Source organism: Marmota flaviventris, chromosome 12, assembly GCF_047511675.1.
Source record: "Marmota flaviventris isolate mMarFla1 chromosome 12, mMarFla1.hap1, whole genome shotgun sequence".
NCBI classification, from domain to species: domain Eukaryota; kingdom Metazoa; phylum Chordata; class Mammalia; order Rodentia; family Sciuridae; genus Marmota; species Marmota flaviventris.
Genome location: NC_092509.1, coordinates 89,328,878 through 89,345,979, shown reverse-complemented (window position 1 = coordinate 89,345,979; position 17,102 = coordinate 89,328,878). Strand labels below are relative to the sequence as shown.

The window sequence follows — 17,102 nt, the reverse complement described above, 5'->3', positions numbered from 1 at the left end:
CTTCCTAAAGGAAGGACATTTAAATCTGGATTTGAAATAGATGTATTGATGATCATCCTTTACTGAATATTAAAATAAAATATCTCAGGTGAACAATTCTGAGCTCTAGCAGTGGAATCATATTGTAGATACATCAAACCATTAATATTAATATTAATAAAAATATGATATATATACATATAGTATATAATATTACATATTATATAATATGTACCATATATATAACTATGTATATGTGTGTTTGTATATATATATTATATATAACGTATATATATAACTATGTATATGTGTGTTTGTATATATGTGTGTGTGTGTGTGTGGTTTCTGCTTTCTAAGAACTAACAGTCTAACAGAGATATTTACATAATCATTAGTTATAATATAATATTAAGAAAGCTTTGCTAGCACTTTGATCTTGTTATAATGGAAGTATAAAGTGGTGTTACTAAAGTAAAGATGAAGAATAAATTCAAATTGAAGTAATATTTCATTTGACCCATGAATGAGAATTATTATTAGCACTATTATGTTTGGAAGGCAATTGAGGTTGAAGAATATGAGAGCATTTGCAGGCATGATGCTGCATGAGAAAAAAATACGGAAGCATAAAAGAATGGGTGTCTCTCCTCTGAAAATGGTTTTATGTAGATAGGTTTATTTGGGAATGAAATAAGTTCAATGGAAGAGCAAGACAAGGAAATACCCAAGGACTACAACAAGAAAATAATCTAACATTTAAAGTTAGATTCCCATTCTTTAGAGGATGTGTAACAAATTTTCATTTTTAAAGGATCCTATTTTCAAAGGTCACTCTGGTTACTGGGTAGAGGAAGGATTAGAAAAATATCAAGGAGAATTGGAGGGAAAAGATGAATTATGGATTTCTAGCAGTACAGCAGAGTCCATAGTTTGAAAAACACAAAAAGTTCCCTAATAAATACTTGAAACCCACAGAGTAAACAACTATCCTTTTACCAAGGGCTAACAAGTAAGAAACAGAAATTATTAGAGCCCTCAAATAAAGCAGAAATTGTAAAGCAGAAGCTGCTATCAATCTTTAGATAACTGAGATGTGGGTAGAATAAAGATGGAAGGGAGTAAAGTTGAAACCAGCACATTTCTACTAACCCAGGAGTTTAGGTTCTAAACACATGCAGGATACATGAAGTCTTAAAAATGTTTAAATGTGTAATAACAATAATGGAAAGTTATGAACAGAAACAGAAAATGCAGGCAATAACATTGAATTGGGATGGCAGAACAGTCTCAAACCTAGAAAATGTCACTTCACAGGTGAGGCTGGTCAGGTGAAACAAGAAAAAATGTGCCTTACAGCTTACTGCCAAAACAGTATCCACTAGCTGTGTGGGACTGCTGAGGCCTTAACTGTAGCAGTTTAAATCAAGATAGAGGTAAATATAAAATACATGCCCTATTTTCAAGATTTGGTTAAAAATGTTTATAAAGTAATCCAATTAATAATTGTTTCATATTGATTGCAGTTGAAACTACTAAAAAGTATTACTCCTGTTATTCTACCTTTTAAAAAAGTGTAGCTTCAAGAAAGGGAAACTTTGGTGTATATATACAATGGAACATTACTCAGCATTAAGAGAGAATAAAATCATGGCTTTTGCAGGTAAATGGAGTTGGAGAATATAATGCTATGTGAAGTAAGCCAATCCCCAAAAAACAAAGGCCAAAGGTTCTCTTTGATATGACGATGCTGACTCATAATGGTGATGGAGGCGGAGCATGGGAGGAATAGAGGAACTTTATAGATAGGGGAAAGGGGAGAGAGGGGGAGAGGGGGTAGGGGGTAAGAACGATGGTGGAATGAGTTCGACATCATTACCCTAAGTACATGTATGAAGACTTGCATGGTGTGAAAATACTTTGTGTACAATCAGTGACTTGAAAATCTGTGCTCTATTTGTGTAATATGAAATGAATTGCATTCTGCCATTGTATATAACAAATTAGAATGAATAAATAATTTTAAAAAACTTAAAATTATGCATCAATGGCTAATATATTTTGTTGGAAAGTTGTTTCCTGGGAAATAATTTTGTGATACTGGGGATTTCTTCAGTTCACACCCATACTATTTTTTTTTTAACTGATGGTGTTAACTCTTTAAGCTATTAGAATTTAATTTCCCCGTTCTTTTTGTTTTAAGATATAAATCTGTTTTTTATGTTTTTTTTAAGTAGAAATTCAAATGTCTCAATCCATATGAACTCTTTTCCCTTTAAAATGATATCACCGTCTTTTTCAGCAGTATCACTCTATTTTTGTATTATTTTTCACACTACCTACTTAAACATTTTGCTATCTATTGATGGAAGTTCCTAGGAATTGGTATTATTTTTGAATTGATCTGTTTGTTCAAAACTATCTACTGGGTTTTTCAAACATACTTAAATTTTTTTTGTGTTTTATTCACAATAAAAGATTCTATTAGGGTTTTACTTAAAAGTAAACTTAAAAATTATTCTGATTAAAACTGACATTATTTGCACTATTGATCCTCAAACAATGTAACAGTTATTCTCAGAACTATTTAGTTTGGTATTATTATATTCTGAGGTATTGTGTTAATCTTGTGTGTGTTTTTTTTTAATTGTAGATGGACACAATACCTTTATTTTACTTTTTTTATGTGGTGCTGAGGATGGAACCCAGTGCCTCACACGTGCTAGGCGAGTGCTCTACCACTGAGCCACAGCCCCAGCCCAGAGCTCATTGCTCTTTAGTTCATGATTTCTTCTTTTTATTACGGGTTTCCAATGTATAATGGCAGACATACTCAACTGCAGTAGAAAAATGGATGTAATATCTTGTTTTTTGCTGTAAAAGTCTCTTTTCAAGTATGTAATATGCATAAATTTATAGTATATTGATATATCTAGAGAATTGCTTTTGCTTGTTTTCCTTATTTAAATTATTTGAAATTAATGTTTTCAAGAATCTGTTGTGAAAAAAGCAAACAAAGTATTATTTCAAATTCAAGAATGTAGGAGATGTGCTCTAAAAATTCTGTGTAAAATGATGAAATTGATTTCAGTTTTCTGTAGTATAGGTGTTTTTCTGTATTGTTTTGTTTTGTTTTTGGCATTCGTGACTCAACCCAGGATCCCTTTACCACTTAATTACATCTCCAGTCCTTTTTTATTTTTATTTTTTTAAATTTTGGATAAGGTCTCAAAACGACAATAATACTTCAAAAATGTATACTACAGCCAGGCTCAATGGTACACACCTATAACCCCAGGAGGATTGCAAGTTCAAAACCAGCCTCAGAAACTTAGGGAGGCCCTAAGCAATTTGCTAGACTTTATTGTCGTTTTGAGTGTTATGTCTTCTGTTAGTGCTACAGATCCTTTTTGTGTACTCCATTTTCCCCCTATTTATTAATCTTTCACTTTAGAAGATCCTGTTCTTTTTATTTTTTTTTTAAGTCCATAATTGTGCTTGTTGAAGTTGGAGAAAGGAGTCAGCAACCTGTGATGGGATCACTACCACACAGAAGAATTCTGGTACTCACTATGCCATCAGGGCAGTGTTCTGCTCATGTTCAATATGACAGAGACCTTTAATCAATCAAATAACATGCACTATAGTTATTATGTTATTATATGATAACTATGTCACATAATCACCACAATCCTGTGGTAGTCATTAATTGGTTTGACTGCCAGCATATTCGGTAATTTCAAGTATGGAATTTTTGATTCAGTTTGAATTTCATTTGCTTATAGTAATTATCATACTCAGCTGTCATGTCCTAAGTATCAAATGATTTGATGTGAATATTCTCATTCACCAGCCATTCACAATTTAGTGAAATAACTAATGTTGCTTTCCTGTCAAAGAAATGAGGATGTTTGTAAAAATTCCCATTTACTAATAAGTACAAAAATTATAACCAAGATGCATTTACAAAATATTGAATATTATGGGTTGACTGAATTGTACTTCTTGAAATTATTAGACTAGGAAAATAATGAGAATATAAATATAAATATAAATCTTATCATGTAGGTTGTGGAGAAGAAAGCATAATGTCAAAATAATAGAATATTTATTGGTAAAATGAATAGATATGACACAATATAGCTTCTCAAGTTTTAAAAATTCAACTGATTAGATTACTGTTCTTAATGTTAAACTATGGTTTAACATTTGTACCTTAAACTGTGTAAACTATGACTAGAGGGAAAACTCAATTTTGATAAAGGATTATTATTCTAATAAAATGATTCAGGCACCAGCTAGAGTAAGATTGTCATAGTTTCTCTAATCTTGATATATTTTGTTTTCAGTTGTTATGTGAATTGGAAGACCTATCTGTAGCCTCTTATCATCTTTAAATAAGTTTATTATTTAAAATTTGTTTCCTCTACTTGGTTTCTAAAACTTTTTATTTTGCTTTTGGCTGAATTTCTATATTCCCACAATATATAGTTTATGTTACTCCCATATTAAATAGTTTTATTTTATTCTCAAGAAATTTCAAATGTATTATTTTCTTCAAATGGATTAATTTTATGTCTGTTATAAATGAAAAGATTTTCAACATGCATAATGATAAAATAAAAGACAAGGGGGGGTTGTTTTTAGAAAAAGATTGTGTATGATATGTACAGGTTGTGCACAGCCCTGGTTACTTCCAAGATAATTTTCACATGCAAAAGAAAGCATGGGTTGGGGTCCGGGGAGAAAATGGATCATCAGCAACCTGTGATGAGATGTAATTAAAAGCAGAAGAACAAACAGTTATTTTAGCTTTTTTTTTAACTTATAGTGAATATTTGGATTTTGATTTAACTTGCTAAAATTCAACTTGAATCTACAGAGATAGCAATGTATGTGCAAATTCTGAGGGTCATCAAAGTAGGTGGAGCAGTACAAGATGTTCCTGGAGAAAAAGTATTCTCAATACATTTTTGATCTTCAGAACTTCAAGTTCTATTGACTTTATCAAGTTCAAGATAAATTTAGAGACATGAATAGGATATGTAGAAATCAGTAAGTAAAAAAAGTCAAATGCCCTGTTTAAAAAGATGATTTCGTATTTAAATAAGATTGTGACAGTAAGGTAATTTTCATCAAAGTTCTTAAATTACTAAACAAAAATGCACTAACATGCTTGTGCATTTAGACCTATTTGGGAAGAATAAATGTTTATGGGTCTCATTATTCCATATGTTGATAGATACAAGTTGTATTATTTTGGATTATTTTGTTTATTGAACATTACTGAGTATAATATGCAAAAAAATAGAAACCTTAAAATAATGTTCATATGTTGATCATTTCTCCTTTAAATCTATATTTCATTTTAGAGTTTTCTTGGTTTGTCAACATGCATTGTATTCATGTTATCTTAGATGCAGCATTCAAAGAAAGGCGTTCATATTTCCTCTTGTCTTTCAGGGGAATCTAGTCTCAGAGATATGAAAAGACTCACTGGCAGAGTTCTACCAGGAGAGTTGGATATAACATAATTTCATCTCACAGTATATGACCTTTGTGCCAACACTTGCTAGACACAATAAGCCCCATGATAAAACCCTGGTTTACCCCTTTCTTACCTGTGCTGGTTGCATCTTCTTTCTTATATGCAGTCCAGGGTAGAGTGAGCTTCGCAATGAGAGTAGCATTGCTGACAATTTTTGTTAAGGACAATGAAATATTGCTTTTCAGAGTCCTTTGGCAATTGTACATCTTGCTCAGATGGTTGTTGGGTATCAGGGGCTATGGAAAGCTGCAAAACTCTTCTGGGAAAGGTCCTAAAGACAACTCTTGACTTTTATAGCCAAAGTCATTTCAAGCATATTGTCTATGATTGATAAGCTTGGTCATTTTGTGGATGATTATCTACTGATCAGTGCTTATTTTATTTTTCAAGTATAGTATAAGTGTGTGTATTTTACAACAGTAAATGATTTAGAGCTCAATTTATTAGGTGATTCTTGTTTCACTAAAAGTTTGACATGTAATTAAATTAAATAAGTAAGATGGTTCATTTAAAGTTCAGTGGTGTAAATGAGAAAAGGACAGACAGATTCATTCCAGAAATATTTGTTTTGGAAACTTATCTTTCAACTTCTTGGTGTGTGATCTTAGGAAATTTGACAAACTATTCTAATTCTTTGCTTTTCTCCATCAGGAAAATAGAAATAATTGTTCATAACTTGAAGTTTTCTTCAGCATTAAATGAAGAGAGTTTTTGTGATGATACCAGAAAGGTGGTGAGTGTTAAATAATTATATGAAATTTCTATTGAATTACTACTATGACAGAAGTACACTAAAAACAAAAATTAAGCAACTAAATTAAGAAATTCAGCTGCTCAGATATTAGGTGGGAAAATGATGCTTTGCTCATGACAGATTGGATAAGTTTGTCTGAACTGCTGGTTTATATTTTAAGGTGTTTTGGAATTGGAAACAAATAGCACAAGAATCCAGAAGGTCTGTGGCATTTTTATTAGTAGTCATTTCTTTTTTCATCCATGTCATGAGTTCCTTTTGTGCCCTTAGAAATGCCTTCATGACATGAACCAGAAAGCTGGCCTAGACAGTGCATTTGTTAAATAAGAACACATTTATAAATTATCTAGAAAGAACTGAGTGATAAGTGGCATAAACACATTTTACTGAAGCAGCCATGTACCTAAGAAAAAAATTAAATTTAACTCTATAAAACAAAAGAATTATATATCAAATATTACATTGCAAATAATATAAAAACTCATTGTAACTTTCAAACCAAAAATATGAATTAAAATTCATTTTCTAATGAAGGGGTTTTCTTCTCAAAGTATCTTTTTGTAACAGTAGCTTTTCTGTGAGGAAAAAAATTGTCTATTTACATTTGAACTAGTTATTTGAGCATTTATTTTACACCGTTACATTACAATTTGAGAATTCTAGAAATGCTATTTTATTGATGTTGGTAAAGTGCTGGAAAGTAGCTTTTCAGTACTTGAAATGAAAATGATTGTGCAGAGTATGCTGATTATTGTTTATAAGAATATAAAGAAAAAACAATAAAGCAAGTTGCTAAGGAAATTAAGGGTTTACTTTCTCCGTGATGTGTCTTAGAATCACACTGCTTTTCCTCTATGTTTGCCTAAATGGTTTGATATTTGCTTGGGAATTAGTTTATTTGACTATTTTGATAATAATGGTGTCTCTAGGAGTGGTTTCTCAACACAGGTAGTAAACATATCACTGCCATTATGCTATGACCCATAAAATAACAACTGAATACTAAGCATTCTACCGAGTTGGGTTTTCCATAAAGTTAATTGCAAGGGACCTTCAAATGTTTCCATTAAAAAATCTTGGTGAATTCTCCCCAGATTCTAACAAACTATATCAAAATAGAACTCATTTCATGGAAAAAAGGAATCCCACAGCACTTCTTTTTAATAACTGTTCAGCTACAAAATTTTATTGGTGTCTTTTTATGTTCCCTCTAGAGGATGTAATGCACAAAAGCATTGCCACGGAACATATAAAATTACAAATGAAATTTATTGTAAAAAGTAGAATGTCTTCTAGACTGGTCAGTATTTATTTCATTCATAAACCAAAACTGCAGTATAATATATTCATTGTCAGCAAGTTCATGTGTGTAAATTGCCATCCAATGTTATTGACTGATATAAGACAGATATTGAAAAGACAATTTAAATTTACTCTTCCAAACATAAACTGTTCCACAAAAGCACTGTAAAAACTCCTTCAAGATTTTGGGTTGTGCTTGACATTTATGGTTAACTACATAATTTGGTCGTGTCATAATCCATTGTGTTTGGCAATTTGGCATTAAACGCCTGCAGAGCAGATTGGATCCTCACCACCTCACTAGTAGACAGCTTGAGTCTATGACGAAGCAAGCAAGAGAAAAGATCTAGACGACGCTGACCAGGTGGGGAGAGTTTATTTACACGGTCTCTTATCTCTAGTAGTTGCAAAAGTGCTGAGTCCTGGGATCCCTGAGTATAGGGGTAGTCCAGCTGCAAAATCAGGTCCCGAATTGCTTCAGGGTCGAAGTGCATGCTGTAGCCAAACACTTGGATGTTGTTGATTTTCATGTAGCCCAGGTTCCGGGAAGGATCAATGAACTCCAAAGGTTCGTAGTAAATGCTCTCATTGCCATTGGGGCCATTTGACTTGATGCGACTCCTCAGGTAGATGTGTACTGTCTCAAAAAATGTCTTCCATTTGTTCCCCAGAGTCAGTGTCCAGTTATAACACTGCAGAGGGAGGTCCAACTTAGTCCGCTCCCAGTCTGGAAAGCTGTTTTCATTCACAGGCATAAACCAGCTCTCTGAGTGGCTGCCTCCAAAAGGATTGATGTAAACAGCCAACACTGGCTCCAAGGTGCTGTTTTTAGTTAGGCAAATCTGTAAAGAGAGACCCAAGATCATGTGGACCAGGCTTGACTTGTATTTGTTACTCTTCAAGGTAAGGAGCATCCTTTTCCGCCAGGAGGGGTCAAACCAGCTGTTGAGGCGCATGTCATTGCTGATAAAAATGGCATGGACTTCTATTCGTCTGTCTGTCTTTTGCAACAAGTATTTCATCTCAAGGTCTTGCAGGTCAGTCTCAAAGCCAATATAGTGATCCGTTGACTCTGCGACTTCAGGCTTGCAGAGCCCCTGGCTCAGCATGTAACCAGTATTGCAGGTGCCACAGCGAGTGCGGTTGTCAGGTGCACAGGTCAGGCAGGCGGAGGCGTCGCCCACAGTGCAGGGCAGGAATGAAGTGCAGACAACCTGGTCGTTTGGACATGTGCAGGAGTGCGTCTCTTCTGAAAAGCTGCCCAGGAGGCCGTTCTCATTGCAGTAGAGAAAAGACTGGATGCGAGTAAGCCAGTAGGTTGAGGTTCTAGAAATACAAAACAAAAGGAATCTACATAAATACAAACGTGTGTGTGTGTGTGTGTGTGTGTGCATTTTAAACATGACATAACTTCTGAAGAGATTATACCGCATCTCAGTGTACTTGGAAAGTGATTGTAAGTACATTAGGTTGAACATTGTTTTGAAATGATAACCAACAGCAGGAAATAAAAGTAGTGTTATCATAAAATATCTATAGCAAAATTAGAGCATATAAATAACCGTTGTTCATTCATTCATTCTTATTTTCATAAAGCAAATGTTGCAGGAAGCATGAATATAAAATAAAAGAGAAGAAACATAAACACCTTTAAATTGTCAATCAACATACTTAGATCCTAGAGTTTTACCAACATTGAAAGAACAAGTGCTCTGAGAGGGAAAATATTATTAAAACATCTTTGATTTTACTCTTACAGGCTGCTCAAGAAAACAGTTGAAAATATCTCATTAAAAGCAACAAGCTCTTCTAATAAGGGAAAAAGCATGTTAGTTTAATGTGTTTGATTTTAGTCATTAACATTTTTTTCCTATCAGGCTAATCAGGAAGCCAATTTAACATCTCACTTTCCCTATTTTACTGAATTATTCAAACTCTTTTGGCTTATTGAAGATCTCAGTAAAATAGTGAAGGAAAAGTGGTGGCCTTGTAATCAGATAATTCCTTGTTTTTACTATGTTGCTTTTTCATTCTAGCTTAATGATTATGGGAAAAGTTGCATGAACTGTACTAAATACAGTTCTCTCATGTGAGAAATGCAAATAGTAATATTTGTGACAGATAAGTCAGATTCAAATTGTATGAATGTATTTAGAATTGTATGCACTGTCTGTTTCATAGTAGAAAAGCAAAAATTGATTATATTTTTGGTATTATGCATTTCTGGTGTTAGTATTTAGTATAGTAGTTAGTACAGATATAATGCACTCAGATCTTTAAAATTTATTATATCACTACTCTTTTAAACAATTTCTATATAATGCTGTTAAAACGGGTTTTAATCTATTTATTCAATCATTAAAAACAATTAATGATATTCAAGACAGGTATTTATGTTATTTGAAATTTGGAGCTCTGCCCATCCTCCTCTTGAAATGTCCAACACAATTTTTAATGTAAGTACTTCCCTGTTTTCTCAAATAATTTATCCTTTATTCTCTCCATACCATCTACTTATTTTACTTCATAGTGTCTTTTTCCACTTACAATCTTATATTATTCTGTACTTACCTCTTTATACTGTTTCTCTCATTAAATATAATACCCAATTTACCAGAACCCTTATGTTTTCTTTGTAGCTACATATCAAGCACACACTAGAGTGCCAGATAATAGGCTGTTAATATTTACTAAATATTGTATAAAATGCATGGAATTAAAAAATCGTGTTCAATAAGTACAATTTTAAATGAAATTTAAGCTTTAAACAGATCATTTAATATAGTAGGGAAGTCCTGGCTTCCAAGTTGCAGGTAGCAGAGTTATACAACCTATGCTTTGATATCTGCACTAGGAAATATATACAAAATTCATCTTTGCATAACTTCTAAGAATGCAACTTCATCTTGTAGTCCAAGAAGGAAAGAACAGGACATTAAAAAACTTCTTCTTTATTTCTCACACTGAAAAGTACTGACTGAAATCCTAAACCAGTTTGATTCACTCTATGTTTTGAACATGTTCCCCAAAATTGTTATGTTGGAAATATGATCCTCAATGTGCAATGGGACTTGGGACCTAACTGGAGGTGTTTGGGTAATTGGAGTGCCATCCTCATGACTGAATTAATGTCATTGTTATTGGAGTAATTTTCTTATAATGGGACAAGTTCATCCCCCTATTTAGCTTTAGCTCTCTCTCACAGTCTCTTTGACTTCTGCTATTCAATGACCTCACCAGATGCTGGCCCCTGGATCTTAGGCTTCTCAGCTTCCAGACTGTTAGTCAATAAATTTCTGTTCATTACATTTTACCAGATTGGGGTATTCTATTTTAGCAGGAAAAAGTGGACTAAAACAATTAATTCCCAAGTTTCTCTACATACTTTTAAAATAAGTTCTCTAAAAACCTTTCCCAGGAGTATGGGCAAGGTTATGGAATAACAAATATTAGAGACTTTCTGGTACTTTTTAAGCCATATGTGTATTTCACCCCAGAATATATGTATGAGAAGCTTCCTGCTTTTAGTTTATGAAGCAGCTTGATTAATGATTTCTGTATTCAGACTCAGAATACAGAAATTCATATTACTGATTTATAATCTATATTTACTGGCTTGTTTGTTTCATTTCATTCTCTTTCTCAATCAATTTCTTCTCCTTCCTTCCTACCCATTTTTTTTTGCTTCCTAACTTCCTTTTGGTTTTCCTCCAACTCTCCTTCTTTTTGCTTCATCTCTAGTTGTATTTCTGTCTAATATAAAGTATATAAAATATATATCCCATCTGGATTGAAAATTATATTTTCTTCCCTGAAACCAAAGCATAAAATTCTCTGAGCCAACTCATCTCTCACTGTAAGCTCTAATCATGTTTTGAAATCATAAGGACAAAACAAAAAATGAAATAAATAGACCTAAGGCTAAAGGCAGCACTCACAAAACTAGGACATGGTGGAAAGAATGGTGTGGACATTTTAGAAAAGCAATGATTTTTCCATCCTTTAGTCTTTTTCAATCCTTTCTACGTTTCCACAGATGCATTAGTGCAAGAATATGATTCAGCTTCTTGGGTTTCAGCCTATCATCTATGAATACTGATTACTCAGCACACAGTCAAACCCTGGCACCCCAGAATGGAAAAGTTGGCATGCAGATTTTCTTGCTGCTTCTTGTCCTTTTCCCCTTACTACCTATCTTTTGACTATTTTACTGTATTTCACAATGTAGGAATAGATTGTTCAAGAAAAAATTCAATAATCTGTCTTTTCTTCATTCTTGGTAAAATCTTAGTGCAAGCAGTAGTCAAAAATATTGATAAGCAAGTGTCAAGATTGTATAATGGATTTTTCACTTACCCAAAAGTTCACATAGTTAATTTTTTTCCTCAATAAAGTCAAATTTATCTGTTTTTACTTTATTTTGTAACTTTAAAGGTTTTTGGAGAGAAAAGTCTTCAAAATTTTCAGTTAGGTTGAATCAAGTATTTTTTCAATTTCCATTAACTTTTTAATATTAAAACAAATAAATAACATTGCATTTTATTGGCATATACATATATCATGTGTGTGATATGTATGTGTCTGTGCATGATCTGCATGCACATGTGTGACCCATGCATGCATATCTTGTGGATGTCATTCACATAAGTACATGTGTATGGTATGTGCATGTGCTCATTTGTACGTGTGTGGTTTGTGCATGTGTGTTGGGTGTCTCACCTTGATTCAGACAGATTGTTGAAGATCTACAAGGGCTAAGAATTGAGAATGCAGTTCTGAATGATAAACTGCAAAGTGAATAAGGACAGGCAGGTATTTTTGTTTGCTTGCTTTTTATTGAACATGTGGCATTGTTCTAGACATTTACTTAACAGCACTTCATGGAATAAAGGAAGGAGTAAGGGGAAGGAAAAGGGAGAAAAAGAGGGAGTAAGTTTATGGGAGGGAGAAAAACATTATGGTTAATGAAATATGCATTATGGAATAACAGAAGAAAAAAACAGAATAATTCAAGACTTAAAGAAAAGTAATTGATATGATACATGCTTCGGACCAATGAAAGGTTAAAGAAATCCCTTACCTATTAGGAAGAGAGTTTGCATTTTGTAAATAATTTCTTGAAAGCATTTTAGGGGCTATAATTACAAAGAACGAAAACACTTTCCTGAGTTAATCTAAAATTAATTTGGAAAATATCATTAGCTAAAATGTCAATAGCATTTAAATCATCAAGGAATCATGTTGCATACTATTTTGAGAAGTTAGAGGAGTGGGTAGTCCCAGTGTCTTTGTTTAACTTATAATAGTCTCTATGTGTTATAAGATCTGCTCTTCTCTATGTGATGCATATTTTGTAAGCATCAAAAAAGTATTAGACTGGGAGTCTGCATGCCTTATTCCCAAAGCCAATACCATACCCTCTGAACTGGACAAGTACTTAAGTCTCTTTAATCTTCAGCAAATCTTTTGGAGTTCAGACAAATGTAGGTTCAAATTTTGATTCTGCGTAACACTGGGTGGGGGGATACACACACACACGCACACACACAAAAGGGCTTGATGTATTTATCTGTGATTTCACTTGATATGATGGTAGTGTGCAAAGATGTAACATATTGTATTATCCACTATTTGTTGTTATAGGAAAACACCTGGCACAGCCTAACTTTACGAAGTAAAGAGGCTTATTTAGCTCAAAAGTTTGGAGACTCAAAGTCCAAGCAGCTTAGTGCTAGCTTGGGTAAGGACCCCATTGCAAAAGCATTATGTCTCAAATCAGGAAGCAGAGCGATCTGGGTGAGTACAGACAGGCTTGTTCCTTATATAAAAACTCTTGGGAGAACTAAGAGAGTCCATGAGAAAATATTGTAATCCTTTCCAAGGGCAACAGCCCTGATGATGAAAGGATCCCCCATTAGACCCCATCACTTAAAGGTCGGTACCATCTTTCAATAGCCTAGGGACCAACCTAACACATGGACCATTGTAGGACACCCAAATTCAAGTCATAGAACATAAATCTATGAATCTCACAGTTGGTTGCCGTTTCTTATGAAACAACATGCATGAAATGCTTGTTTTAAAATTTTTCTGTTATTAAGAATATCATGATATAGTCTTATACTTTTAGTTTAATATGTCTGGTGTGAGTATTGAATCAGATTTCTGTGCACTACCCCAGATATATTTGGAGAATTTCTAGGACCAGGAATATCTTGTTAAAATGCACAGCTTAGATAAAATCTATGTACACACAGATATTACAAGGTTCCCATGTATGTAACAACCCAAAAGCTGTCATTTGGCTATCCTTCAATACCATTTAGACATTAAAATGGAACAACTTGTTCAGAGAAGTAAAGTTGAAATTTCTGTAGAGAAGGAGACAGCAGTAGTCTACTTTTAATTTACATGCATTGGAGTCTGTAGCCACTATGTACAATAAAATTTGCAAACTTTACACTGAAAACTTTTGGAATGTACACACACAAGAAAAATAAAGCAAACACTAAAGCCTGGCTTAAAAAACAAATTCTGATACTTTCCAGTAGCATTAATTTATCATCTAGTGCACATCACTTTGTGGGTCAGACACTCTGTATTCATTTTATTTAAAAAGTTCTCAAAGGAGTTTAAAAATGTGAAAGCCAGTTTAAAATGTGAAAACCACTGAGCCTCATAAGTTTTAATGATTCAGTGACATATCTCTTAAGCGCTAAAGACAAACTCAAAGAAGCCAATGCAAATATTATTTTTTAAAAATTTAAAAAAATATTATTTTAAAAACTTTTAAAAATATTATTTTTTTAAAAAGTGTTGAAAGTGTTGTTCCACTAGATAGAGAAGAAAAGCACTTAAGATATGACCTAGGGAAAATATACATTTATTTTCATAGCATGACAACATTTAAAATAAAATAACTTCTATTTGTGATATAATGGTTAGATTTTTGAACCATAATAGGGTATATATGCTGGGAACAATTTTCTCAGGAGCCAAAGTGTCAACTTTAAATCTTGTTTTATTTATCTCATCTGAAAAGTGGGAATAAAATATCTCACAAGGCTGTTTTAAAAATTAAGGCACAATTGCAAGTAAAGCACTTAAAACAGTGCCTATGCACAGAATAAACGGGAAATAAATGTAAATTCTTATTCTTATTATTATCATTGTTATTGCTCCTGTCATCTCTTAAAGAACTGTCATTGTAGACAATTTCTTTTTTATAACTGATTTTTCTTCCCAGAGGATGAAGCATTTCATTTTCTCTTCAAGAACTCATGCGTGTATACATGATATTACATCATGTCCCTGCATTTCACCTTTATCAAAATAGACACCATTTTGATAACCTGATTGAGACTATTTAAAAGTACAAGTGTGGCCTCTTTGTGATAGTTTTGAAGGACTCCTGTATCTGCAAAAACAATATTTTTCAAATTCAGAATGTATATTCTAGATGCTGTTTGCACCAAAGTATTAGAGCATATGTTGATACAAAACAATTACTTCATCTCACAGTTAAATCCTCTCTGAGCACTAATAATCGTATTTCAAAGGCCCCTTATTCCAACCTTCTAATCCTTTATTGCTTTCCAAATCTGTGCTTCCAAATTTTTAAACCTAAACAATATAAATTCAGTATCATTTTGAAGTAAAGGATTATTCTTTTGAGTAGGCCATTTCATTTTAGCTTTCATAGATTTGTTCTTCTCAGACCCTAATACTTTAAACTAAATATAAATTTGGGGGATTAAGCAACCATAGCCATTTAAACAATCATAAGCTGATTATTAGCTCAGTCACCAACAGATAAAACCAAGTAATACTCTGTCACTCTCCCTTCTCTGACTCTGCTTCTCTGGCCATCTCAGTCTTGGCAATGTTATCTGGGCCTCATGTTGACACTCTTGACACAGCACAGTTCCACTCTTGTAAATAATTTTACACCATGAGAGGAAAAAACATTCTCTTTCAAAGTACCCTGGACTGTGAGTCTCCCAGGGAAGTGCACAGATAAACACACACACACACACACACACACACACACACACAGTTGCACACGTTTTAATTGAGCTTTTTCAAATGCACAGTAATATTACAAGTATTATTTCATTATATCCTCACTCTCTCACTACTCTTTGATATAAGGGTGCTATTACCCCAATTTATAGATAATGTCATAAGTCAGAAAATAATTACAAAATAAATTGCCCCAGATCAAAGAGCTAGTAAGTGCCAGAACATAAAATATATTCCTGGCATGTATTATCCAGAATCACAGCTTCTTATCATTGTAATCACACACATTCCAAATAATTCGTTAATTCATTTGGTAGAATGTGTTCATAGAAAAATTTTACTTTTAAAAATGCATTTAAAATATAGTTCAAGACAAACCAATTAGATATGTCTTTCTTCTCTTTACAAAGTATGAACTAAACAGATGGACGTTCAGTATCAGATATGAAAGGCACATAAACATAAACCAATTATTTTACTGTAAGCATATAAAATGTTCCCCAAATATATTCAATTAGAGTTCACCATTAGTTCTCTTCCAAATATCATCATATTGGAGTATTTTCCACTACATCACTTTAAATATTAAGATAAAAAAGCTTAAAAAGTATTCTGATGTGTAATTTCAGGCTTTTAAACAGTCAGTGTAAATGAGAAATATTGACACAAATGCAAATAATGTCAAATAATATATAATATCAAATCATCTCATCTCACATTATACAGCCTGTGAGAAAAACGATATATGTTTACTTCACAAGTTTACAATCATAAAATATGTAAACCAGTTAATAACAGTGTCTATTTATGTAACTGATAAGGCTCTTTGTTACAGTCTTCTCAACCTCCATAAGGCGCTGTGCATTATGGATCTAAATTTGAAAATATAAACAATAAAATCTAGGATTCTTTCAATATTACTCATGAAGAAGTTATTTTATTTCATCCTTCACAGATTGTTCTGCATTTAAAGAATGAATTACTAACACAAATAAAAATATAGATGAATATCAAAAACAAGAACAAGATACAAAAGGGTATGGACTGTATAAAACTATTTTTATGAAGCTGATGACGATGCAAAATGTAAACCTATGGTGGAAAGAATATTGCTTGTGGGGATGAATGTTGTAATTGGTCATGAGCAAACTCCTGGGGTAATGAAATGATCCTATCTTGATTATGGTCATGGTATGTGGGTGTATCAGTTGTCACAATCAAAAACTGTTCATTTCAATGCATATTTATTTTTCAAAATCTAAAAGTCTGATTCTAAACTTTCTAAGGAATATAGTAAATTGAATATTAAATGGAATAGTAAATGAAAAATAAAAGTAAAAATTCATTAAAAAGAAATAAATAACACTTTTTAAAAATTAAAGGATAGATACATGCCCTACTAGGTATATAGCCTTGATATATCAACATGTGGATAAAACCAAAAGCAAATTAAAAATAAAACAAAACATCCTCAAACCACAAAATTGAATGCAAAACCTA

The 17,102-nt window shown here is 32.8% G+C and overlaps 1 protein-coding gene across 2 annotated transcripts in view; it reads right to left on the bottom strand.

Moving 5' to 3' along the window:
- Positions 1–7,789: 7,789 nt before the first annotated feature.
- The window catches only part of Brinp3 (BMP/retinoic acid inducible neural specific 3), a 361,370-nt gene continuing 352,057 nt past the window's right edge, over positions 7,790–17,102 (bottom strand). For both annotated transcript variants that reach the window (XM_027948824.2, XM_027948825.2), the window contains one exon: positions 7,790–8,906. In XM_027948824.2, coding sequence (XP_027804625.1) covers positions 7,790–8,906 — 1,117 coding nt within the window. The remainder of the gene's footprint in view (positions 8,907–17,102) is intronic.